Raw genomic sequence first — 11,297 nt, forward strand, 5'->3', positions numbered from 1 at the left:
AAAAAAAAACCATGGGGCTTAGGTTGGGCACAGTCGCTCACGTCTGTAATCCTAGCACATTGGGAGGCCAAGGTGGGAGGTTCGCTTGAGGCTAAGAGTTCGAGACCAGCCTGGGTAACATAGCAAATTGAGACCCATCTCTACAAAAAAAATTTTTTTTAATTAGCCCGGTATGGTGGCGCATACCTGTAGTCACAGCTACTCAGGAGGCTGAGGCGGGAGCATCGCTTGAGCCCAGGAGTTGGAGGTTGTGATGAGCTATGATCACATCACTGCACTCAAGCCTGGGCAACAGAGCAAGAGTCCCTGTCTCTAAAAACAAACAAGCAAACGAAAACCCCAGGGGCTTATTGGAGCACGGGATAAGTAAGTGGCACAACACTGAAAAACCTTGTCAGTAATGCGTAAAACCAAAGATAAAAACCTAAGAAAGACAGAGCACGGTTTTACACGTGTTTCGTGGTTAAGAAACAAATACTTGAGGTTTGCTGGTGGAAGTGGGCATTGGAAGGGGGCAGCTTGTGAGTTATTGTGACATGGTGGAAGCAAGGCTGTCTAAAACCGGAAGGGAAGGGGTACTGCCAGGCTGGCCAGGTGGGTGAGCCCCTAACACGCAGCGAAGCTGATGGCTGTCGCGGGGGTGCAAGCGTGTGCTGTTGTGTATTCCTACTTGGCTCTGCTCATCTGGGTGTGGTTTTCTGTGTTTGCCTAGTGTTGTCACTGACAAAATTGCTCATAAGCAACCGTGAAATTTGTGTGATGCTTGAATTGTTTCCTAATATATCAATCTTGTTGGAACAAATTAACAATTTCAAAGCAAGCATTATAACAGAACTGACTATAATGGTTTCACTATTTAATTTATCACAGGGGAGATAAACTGGGGGCCTCTTTAGGAGACTCCAGGAGAAAAACCTTCAGGTCTGTGCTTGACCTGGGTAGCTGGCTTGCCTTTATCTTGTGGATGTAGTGGCAAAGTTTCCCTCTTAGCTCTGACCACCAGGAAGCTCAGAGCCAGATATATGGCCCATCCTTCCACCTTGTGGAACACTTTTCCTGCACTTATCTCACATGGTCTTTTTTTCTTACCTGTACTTTTCCTCCACTAGTTTCCTTATCCTATCCTACTTTATGTTTTTGCCTTGTTATATGTGTCGAAAAGCCACCTCAAATCCTTTCTTTTAAATCAGGTGGGAATATATGTCAATTAGCATTGAACAACTCAAGGTAGAAAGGACTTTAGGAAACTTAAAGACAGCCTGGTCCAAGCACTCATAAGATGCTTGAGGCCTCTCTTCAGTCTGCCGGCCAAGTGTCCCTTAGCCTCTATTTTTTGTTTGTTTGTTTGTTTGTTTTGAGACAAGGTCTTGTTCTGTCACCCTGGATAGAGTACAGTGGCATCATCATCATAGCTCACTGCAGCCTTGAACTCCTGGGCTCAAGCAATCCTCCTGCTTCAGCCTCCCTAGTAGCTGGAACGACAGGCACTTGTCACCACGCCTGGCTAATTTTTCTATGTTTTGTAGAGACAGGATCTTGCTCTTGCTCAGGCTGGCCTCAAAGTCCTGGCCTCTAGGGATCCTCTTGCGTCAGCCTCCCAAAGTGCTAGGATTACAGGCGTGAGCCACTGTGCCAGGCTGCAGATCTTAAGACTGCCAAGAACTTTTCAGCTGGCTACACCCTGGTACATATTTATCCATCCTTCCCTGGTATTGGGGTGCAGGAACCCTACTGTCCGGTCTGAGAGGCCCTGCATGGGTGGATGCTCAGCTCTGTGCTTGGAGTGTTCCAAAGAGCCCAGCAATCTCGTGAGAATGTTCTCGTTTGTTTTCCTTTCCCCTCCTCCCTGCTAACCTGAGGATGTTCAAAACTGCCACAAAGCAGCCGACCACTGTACCTTTCTGGTCCTAGAATTCGATGCCTTGAGTCCAAAGAATGCTTGAGATGACGTGGTGTCCCTGGGGGAGAAGGGAGAGGTAAAGCAGAGGTCAGCAGGTCCAGCCCACCCCTTGGAAGCTTCTGGACTGAGTGACTCCCTCAGCTCTGGGGGCTGACAAGGCTGCCAGGGTCCAAAATGTGTTTGTTCTTTTGATCCTTCTACTTCCATGCTCTTGTTCTTGCCCGTGTCTCTCTCTTTAGGCACATGAAATACCGTCACTTTATTACTGCATTTATTTATTACTGGAAAGCGTTGCCAGGTCCCTGGAATTGGGACTGTCTGCAAGAGTCTCCCTGCCCAGGGCCCACAGCAGGTGTTAGGTCTGAGATGACTCGGGTCCCCCTCCTTTGGGTGGGCTGTGCCCACCGCTCCTGCAGGATGGTCGTGGTAAATGGCATGGCTCCTGCTGTGGTTTGACTGTGTCCCCCAGAGTTCCCGTGTTGGAAACTTAATTCCCAATGCGCAGTGTTGACAGGTGGGACTGTTAAGAGGTGATTAGGTCAGGAGGGCCTGGCCCAGCCCTCATGAATGAATTACTGCTGTTGTCTAGGGAGCGAGTTCCTGATAAAGGATGGGTTGGGCCCCGCCTTCTCTCTTGAGCACGTGTACTCTCTTGCCCTTCTGCCCACCACCTGGAAGGATGCGGCAAGAAGGCCCTCCCCGGGTGCAGGCCCTTCGACCTTGGATTTCCCGGCCTCCAGAACCCTGAGTCAAACAAATCTCCGTTATTTATAAATCACTCTAAGTCTCAGGTGTCCTGTTACAGCAGCACAAAATGGACCAAGACAGCACAGAAGCCCGACGCCCTGGGTTTGTGTCCTGGCTCCACCCCCTGGCAGCTGTATGGTCTTGGGCCCGTCTCTGTGCAACAGAGATAATTATATCGAGCGCACCTGCTTGTTGGGAGGATTCAGAGAGTCTATGTTATCGAATCTAAAAAGTGCCCTCTAAATGTCAGCTAAAGGAGGAAGGGCAAGGACCTTGTTGTGTCAGCCTCTATTATCAGTGTCCCTTCTGGAGGGAGGTGAGGGGTTAATGTTACCACCCACCCTCAGCTCCCAGGCACTAGGTGGCCCCTGCATCAGGGCAGAGGGAAAACAGGAAGGAAGGCCTTTGCCCACTGAAAAGGGTGGCTAAGCTTCTCCCCACCCTCCCTTCGCCCAGCAGCCACAGGGAGCAGGTGGGGCAGGACTTTGGGCTGGCAGTTTGCAAGGGAAACAAAGGCCTCTTGTTACTTGCTTCTAGGTGCTCAGACAGCTGCGCCACAAGGGAGCCTGTGACCTGCCTCCCTTTGGTTTCCCAGGTTCCGCATAAGACCCTGGAGGAGCAGCCCAGAAAGAGGAGGGTTGACCCCTTTCCCCCTTGGATGGGCTAGTTGTCTACCCACATAATCCTGTAGCTCTTCCCCAAGAGCACAATGTGACCCCCTCTGGGAAGGAGCTAGGAAGGTGCTGCTCAGCCCAGGTTGCCTCTGAGAACCCCCAGGGAGTCTGAAAAACACCAATGCCCAGGCCCCACCTCTGGGATTCTGATCTGATTGACCTGGGGTGAGGTGTGGACATCGGTGCTTCCAATCCCCATCCCCCCATCCCCAAACCAGATGATTCCACCCTGCAGCCAGGCTTGGGAGGCTGATGGCAGAGAGTTGGGACAGGAGGGTAGAGCTGCAGGGGAGGTGATGGGGACCCCACCAATTCAGTTTTTCTGCCTTGAACCCCCAGCCTCAGGGAGGCTCGATGCATCTTCAGGGCATCACTTCTGCTCAGTGACTTCTTCCAGCCCCTGCCTCTCAGGAATCCGGAGCTTCCAGATACCTGCCTGCGGCTCCGGGAAGGGAGTCAGGAAGGGGCCAGCCCACACATGCCCCTCTGGGAAGTGTGATTAGCTGGAGGAGAAATAAGGACACTGTAGTGCATTTTTCATAAAACTAAATTTACTCAATTAAATTTAGATCATATCCCTAGTAATTTTTGGCCCTAAAGTGTCCCCTTTTTAAAAAAAACAAAATCAACAAAATAGCACCGGCAAGAGACAGTAACTGGCAGCCCCACGTGGATGACCCTCCCTGCTCTGTTAAAAACCTTTTTTTAAAAAAACAGTTCTAGAGATCCCCACATCTGGGAACCACTGGTCCAGGTTCTGCCCTGAGTAAAGCCTCAGACTGGATTCCACTCTCCAAACTGCAACAAGAGCACAAGAGCCCGGTCCTCCAGCTCTGCAGACCCCGTCCCAGCCGCCTTCCTTTCCAGGCCTGCGGTCCCTCACTGGGGAAGCTCACATGGCCTGCGGGCCCTGCCCAGAATGACATTGCTCTCCTGTACTAACTGTCCACCTGCTACAGCGAGGCTGTGTCCTGACCTACCCTGGCTGTGAGCTACAGTGCACACACCTGGCCAGAAGCAGGAGGACATGGCCAGGTTCTTGGGTCATACTAAATTTTGAAAAGACGAAAGATCTTAAAAAAAAAACCAAAAACCCAGCTATGTTCAGGTATACATGGGCATACAAGTACAATAAACCTATTATTTAAAGTTGTATTAGGTACCTTTAAAGGATGTTTACTTTGTGGGCTTTTAAAAAATTTGTAGGAAAATAAATTTACTTCTTACAGTTATGAAGGCTGAGAAGTCCAGGGTTGGGAGGCCACATCTTGGTGAGGGCCTTTTTGCTGGTGGGGACTCTCTGCAGAGTTCTGAGGTGGCACAGGGCATCACATGGCCAGGGCGATGGGAGTGCTAGCTCACGTCTCTCTTCCTTTTTCTTTTGTTTTTTTGTTTTTTGTTTTTTTTTTGAGGCAGCATCTCGCTCTGTAACCCAGGCTGGAGTGCAGTGGCCAGATCACAGTTCACTGCAGCCACAAACTCCTGGCCTCAAGTAATCCTTCTGCCTCAGCCTCTCAAGTAGCTAAGACTACAGGTGCACACCACCATGCCTGCCTAATTTTTAAATTTTTATTTTTTTCGTAGAGATGAGGATCTCACTATGTTGCTCAGGCTGGTCTTGAACTCCTGGCCTAAAGCAATCCTCCTGCCTCGTCCTCCCAAAGTGCTGGGATTACAGGCATGAGCCACTGTGCCCAGCCTCTCTTCCTCTTTTAAAAAATTATATTTAAATGACCCATAATAATTGTACATATTTACGGGGTACAGTGTGATATTTCAATACATGCATACAATGTGTAATGATCAAATCAGGCTCATCAGCACACCGATCACCTCAAGAAGTTATCATTCCTTTGCATTGGGATACTTTGTGTTTTTAAACATCTTTACATAACACTGACAGGATCCATTTTCTTTATGCCTTCAACCTTTTCCGTCCTTGTTATGCAATTTCTGACTGTGAGGAGATTTAGTAATTCAGGTATCACTTGCTAGGGCGGGCGCCCTTTGCTCTGAGATGACTGGGCCCCGAATCGTCGCAAGCTGTTTCATATTGCTTTACAACTTCGGATGTGTCCTCTGATTTCATTTCCTGAGCGCACATGCTAATTTTCTTTTCACCCCGTTATGCCTCCAGCAAGGTTTGGGGAGGAGCGCGCAGGTGGGGACGCCCAGGAAGGGAAAGGCTGGGCCCAGAGGCCTCTCCAGGAGGCTGTGGGCGCCTTTCCGGCCTCCCAAGCCCACGCTCCGTCCCGCACGGTGCTCTGGCGCGGGCTCCACCGTTTTGAGGCTGCTACCGCGACGGAAGCATCACCGGCCAAAGGCAGGCTCTCCGGTTTCTCCCCGTGGGCATTAATGAAAGCAAGGTGCCCAGGGCGAGCAGGAGGGAGCGCAGCGCAGGAGGCGCAAGGAGGGACTTGGCTGGAACTCCGACTCGGCCCCTGTTCCCCAGGGAGCCCACCTTGTCGCCAGCTCGCGCCCAGACGGAGCTTATCAGAATAACCAGCCGAGCGAAGCGAGGCTCGGAGAGAAGGGAGCGGGCGCGGGGAGCGCAGAGACCAGAGCGAGTGGGAAAGGCGACAGGCCACCGCCGGGCCGAGGATCCCCGCAAAGTTGAAAACGGGGAGAGTTGGGTCCCTGCCCAAAAGGTAGAGTGTGGAAAAAAGATGTGACGTTACCGGGGGACAGTTCCCGATAACAAAGGAACTTTTTATCGGACTCAGGAGACTCTGCTAAATTTCGACCGTAGAAAGTGTTTCTAATCAGGCCCAGAGGGAATTAACCAACCGCGGTGTTGGGAACAGGTCGCCAGGGCGCAGGGGGCGAGGTCCCTCTTGCACCCAGGCAGGGGCCGCGCGAAGTTAACCTGGGCGGCGGCTCTGGAGACAAAGGGCCACGGCCCGAGTCCCCTCTGTGGGCCATCCCAGAGGGGTGGACGCGGAGGGAGGGCTGAAGGCTGCGGGCGGCGCCTTCCCCGCGCCCTGCTCGCCCCCTGCGCTCTCCGGGTCAGCGCGCGGCAGCCCTACCTGGCTTCGGACCCGGGCTCCAGGTACCGCGGCACCGCCGAGGAGTACAGGGCGAAGAGGATCCCAGAGCAGGCAGCCGCGAGCAGGAGCAGCCGCCAGAAGAGCGGGCCGCGCCGGAGCCCCATGCAGCCTCCCGGGACCCGCCGTTGTCCCGGGCGGAGGGGAGAGGCCCGGGGAAGCCGTCTGGGCTCACAGAGGCGGCCTCCTGCCCCGCCCTGCCCTGCCCCGCCCAGCCCCGCCCCACCCCGGCCCCCGCGGCTCCTCCCGCCCTGCAGCTCCCTCTGCCCGGGCCCAGCCGCCAGACGCCACCGCACCCTCGGGCGCCGGGCAGCGGGTCCGGGAGGCTGGAGTGCGCCCCTGGCGCCCGGCACCGCGCGCGCGGGTCCGGCACTGCCTCCTGCCCCGGGGACTTCAACAGCGGCCACTCCTGCGCTCCCGCCAGCTCGGGACTGGGCAGGGCTCTTCCCCCGCACTATCAAGGGCTGGCGCGCACTGTCCGGGGGACAGGCCGGGCGCGGGGAGACGCCGCCACCTGCCGCGCTGGCTGCACACTGCGCGCTCGGCCCGGCTCCAGCTTCCCGTGGCCAGTGGGTTGTAGCCGTGAAGCGACATGCCCGGTTCCCCTGGAAAGGATCCTCAGACCTGTTAGTTTGGGCCCTGGAGCCTCCAGTCCTTCTAGAACTGGGGGCTTAATAAGGGACTGGTTCACCTGAATTGGAGGTGGAGGGTTGAGGTAGGGAGCCTGCGGTGATGGTACGCATTTGGGGAGCTGAGGCTGTCATCCCTTTATTTGGTGACCATCCAGACACCAGGTTGAGGGTCAGGCCCCTCAACCACATTTCATTCCTGTTACAAAATGAAGCTACCCAGGAGAGCACCGCAGCAGAGAGATCACCTGAAACGTCTAGCAGGGCTCCAGGGTCACCAGGAAGGGCTGGGAAGCTCAGGCACCCAGGCAGTGAGCAGGTCCCAAGCACCTAGGCACCCAGGCACCCAGGTCCAGGGTCTTTGGCCCCAGAAACCTGTGAAATGCCCCAGACCCCCGAGAGTCTGCAAGGATGAGAGGGACCTCATGCTTGTCCACGTGTCCACATGCTTTCTGCTCTTAACTCTTTTTGGGGGTTTTGTTTGTTTGTTTTTGAGGCAGGGTCTCACTCTTTTGCCTGGGGTTAAGTGCAGTAGCACCATCATAGCTCACTGCAACCCACCAGCACCTGGGCCCAAGTGATCTTGCTGCCTCATCCTCGGGAGCAGCTTGGACTACAGGCACACCACCACTCCCCGCTAAATTCATTTATTTATTTTTGTGGGGATGGGGTCTCGCTATTTTGCCCAGGCTGGTCTCAAACTCCTGGCCTGAAGTGATCCTCTCACCTCGGCCTCCCAAAGTGCTAGGATTACAGGCATGAGCCACTGCTTCTGGCCTCACCTGTTCTTCATGTATCCAAGAAAGTCTGGGTGCAGCCACAGGTATCTGTCCAATTGCAAGGCTTCCAGAAAAGCGTCCTGGGGCCTGTGCCTGTGGTCAGAAATGGGTCGTTCAGGTCATTCCCACTCAGTTTGTCTGCCTGGTCTGGTGTGGGCTGAGTCAAGGTCGCTGGAGGTCACTCAAATCGGCCCAGTCCTTTCCTTTACCCCAAGACTGGTGAGCAGTGAGTGGGACACGCTTGCTACCCTGCTAATGGGCATGACTTGGGATTATGGTTTTATTTGTCAAACTCCCTGTGGATGTGACTTATCCCTTGATCACCTTCTCACCTTTCCTCCGTGGTTAATAAAACCTCAGACCCTCTCTCTGAGCCCATAAATCCCCCTCTTACCCCTGCCTCTTAGGACTTTCCTCACTTTGTACTTCATGGAGACAAGGGGCATCATTAGCTAGTAATTTCTTTACCTTTCCGTCTTCAAACCTACGAAGTTGGCCCCCACCATAGCGCAGCCTCTGCTGCCTGGACTCCAGCCTTAGGGTGGAGGGGGTGCACTCCTCCTGCGTGGGAGTTGGTGATCCAGGTCCTCCTCCAACACTTCAAATGGCAATACCCTAGCACCCCAAAGCCTCTTATCTGCCCCCCTGGAGTTCTCCTTCCTCCCACCCCTCCGCTCTTGCTTTAGCAGCCATCCCCTCCGCCTCTGCAGGGGCCTTATCCCAGCGTATAAACATGCCCTCAAATAGCTTGTCCTAAAAAGCAAAGCAAAGCAAACAAAAACTCTGTTGAGCTGGCACGCTTCTTAGCTACTCTTTTTTCTTTTTATCCAAGTTCTTGGTGGGGAGAAATCTATTCTGTCTCCACTTCTGCCTGCGTCGCTTCCTTACCTACCGTGCCTCTGCAGCCAGTGAGCGTCGTCCTTCCCAACGGAGCTGGCGGTTTCCAGTTCCCATGCGGTTGCGTCCTCCTCTCTGACTTTGACGCTGAGCTCCTCACAGTCTCCAGCTGGGAACACTTTGCTCTCAACAGCCAGCTCTGTGTCGGTGACTCTGGAGTCAGCCTCTGGCTCGGGCTCAGGACTTCTCATCGGCCGCACACCCCTTCAGTTCTCTAAGGGCCACGCCTGGAGACTCGAGTTTCTTAGGGGCACCTCACCGTGAGGCCTCCATCTTCCCGTGGACCATTTCTTCTTCTGCATCCTCTCTCTCAAGGGCCGGCATCACATCCTCTGTCACCTTTGTGCCTCTCTTTCCTTCACGCCTCTCACCCCGCCCCACAAACGCTGGTTGTTCATCAAATGGTGGCCATTTTCTTTCCCAAATTAGCACATACATGACAGGAAGGCCACCTCTTTTTTATTTTTTAAATTTTTATTTATTTATTTTTTTTTTATTTCAGAATATTACAGGGGTACAAACGTTTAGGTTACATATATTGCCTTTGTACCACCCGAGTCAGGGCTACAAGCGTGCCCGTCCCCCAGCCAGTGCACATCGTACCCATAGGTGCAGGCCACCTCTTAATACTCTTAATATCTAAGAGTTTTGTTTTGTTTCTTAACTTTATTTATAAATTTACTTAGGCATTTCAATTCAACTTTAAAAAGAAATGGAGAAACACATTCTATGCACGCAACAAAATATCACATGTACCCCATAAATATGTACAAATATTACGTATCAGTAAAAAAAAGAAAAGAAATGAAGAAGAAACACAAGTGTTCATCAACAAATGAATGGATAAACAAAACATGGCATAGCCATACAATGGAATGTTCTTTAGCCTGAAATAGAAAGGGAATTCTGACACACGCTACAACATGGATGAACTTGGAGGTCATAACACTAAACAAAACAAGACAGTTGCAAAAAGACAAATATTGTATGTCAGGTACACTTACAGGATGTCCCTAGACTAGTCAGATTCATAGAGACAGAAAATAGAACGGTGGTTGCCATGGGCTGGGGAAAGCGTAAACGGAGAGCTGTTGTTTAATGAGTTTAGAGTTTCAGTTTTTGCAAGATGAAAAGGGTTCTGGAGATTGATTGCACAACAATGTGAATGTTCTTAACACTGCGGAACAGTACACTTAAAAATGGTTAAGAGGGAAAATTTTATGTTATGTGAATTTTCCATAATTTTTTAAATGCAAAAGAAAAAAAGAAATGGAGGAAAGATTGAATTTCTAGCAAACTGATTTTCCTCTCAGATCTTATTTATATGAATATGGACTCATTTTTGTTTGTCACTACAAACAGAATGAATTTTCTGGGGACAGAGCTATGGACGTATTTTCAGGTGGAGGATGATGCAATGGAGTGTGTGTGTATGTGTGCTGTAACTTGCTTACGTGTGAGCACACTGAATAGACTCAGAGCTAAATATTGCATAGTAGTCATCTGTCAACTATCTGTCAACTGTGCTTTTGGGCTCTTTGTTTCAAGTATTATACGAGTACAATGGTGAGATCGTAGCTCACTGCAACCTCCAACTCCTAGGCTCAAGTGATCCTCCTGCCTCAGCCTCCTGAGTAGCTGGGACTACAGGTGTGCAGCCACCACACCTGGCTAATATTAAAATTTTTTGTTGAGATGGGGCCTCACTATGTTGCACAGGCTGGTCTTGAACTCCTGGCTTCAAGCAATCCTCCCATCTTGGCCTCCCAGAGTACTGGGATTACAGGCCAGCCACCACACCCAGCCACGATTTTTTGATTAAACTTTTAATTTTGAGATAACTGTAGATTCGCATGCAGTTGTAAGAAATATAATAATATGGAGAGATGTCGTGTACCCTTTACCCGGTTTCCCCCAATGGTAACATCTTGAAAAAACAGATAATACAATATCACAACCACATTGTTGGCACAGCTAGGGTCACATAGAACATTTCCACCACCATGAGGCTCCCTCGCTTTGCCCTTTTATAGCCACAACCATTTTCCTTTTAACCCCACCTCTCTCCTCCGTCCTTAACCCCTGGCAACCACTAATCCATTCTTCACTTCTATAATTTTGTCATTGCGAGAATGTATGTAATCTTTTTGAATTGGCTTTTTTTCACTCAGCATAATTCTCTGGCAATTCATCCAAATTGTGTATATCAATAGTTCATTCATTTTTATTGCTGAATAGTAGTATTTGATGGTATGGATGTACCACAGTTTGTGTAGCCATTCACCTGTTGAAGGACGCTTAAGTTGTTTCCAGTTTGGGGTTATGAATAATAAAGCTGCTATAAACATCCTTATACAGGTTATTGTGTGAACATAAGTCTTATTTCTCTGGGATAAATGCCCGGGAGTGCAATTGCTAGGTTGTATGGTAGTTAGTTGCATCCTTAGTTTTTTAAAAGAAACTGCCAAATAGTTTTCCAGAGTGGTTGTGCCATTTTACATTCCCATCGGCAATGTATGAGTGATCTACTTTCTCCACATCCTCACCAGCATTTGGTGTTATCGTTCTTTTTTATTTTAACTATTTGGACACGTGTATGGTGGTATCTCATTGTGGTTTTTTTTTTT

General features: G+C 50.9%; 1 protein-coding gene across 1 annotated transcript in view; it reads right to left on the minus strand.

The window, feature by feature from the left end:
- Positions 1 to 6,472, minus strand: part of ST6GALNAC2 (ST6 (alpha-N-acetyl-neuraminyl-2,3-beta-galactosyl-1,3)-N-acetylgalactosaminide alpha-2,6-sialyltransferase 2) — a 16,186-nt gene extending 9,714 nt beyond the window's left edge. Inside the window, exons 1-2 of the mRNA XM_012662265.1 lie at positions 6,348 to 6,472; positions 1,898 to 1,958 (exon numbers count right to left, since the gene is read on the minus strand). Coding sequence (XP_012517719.1) covers positions 1,898 to 1,958; positions 6,348 to 6,472 — 186 coding nt within the window. The remainder of the gene's footprint in view (positions 1 to 1,897; positions 1,959 to 6,347) is intronic.
- Positions 6,473 to 11,297: the final 4,825 nt, after the last annotated feature.

This window comes from Propithecus coquereli, unplaced genomic scaffold (genome assembly GCF_000956105.1).
Source record: "Propithecus coquereli isolate 6110/MARCELLA unplaced genomic scaffold, Pcoq_1.0 Scaffold76, whole genome shotgun sequence".
Lineage (NCBI taxonomy): Eukaryota > Metazoa > Chordata > Mammalia > Primates > Indriidae > Propithecus > Propithecus coquereli.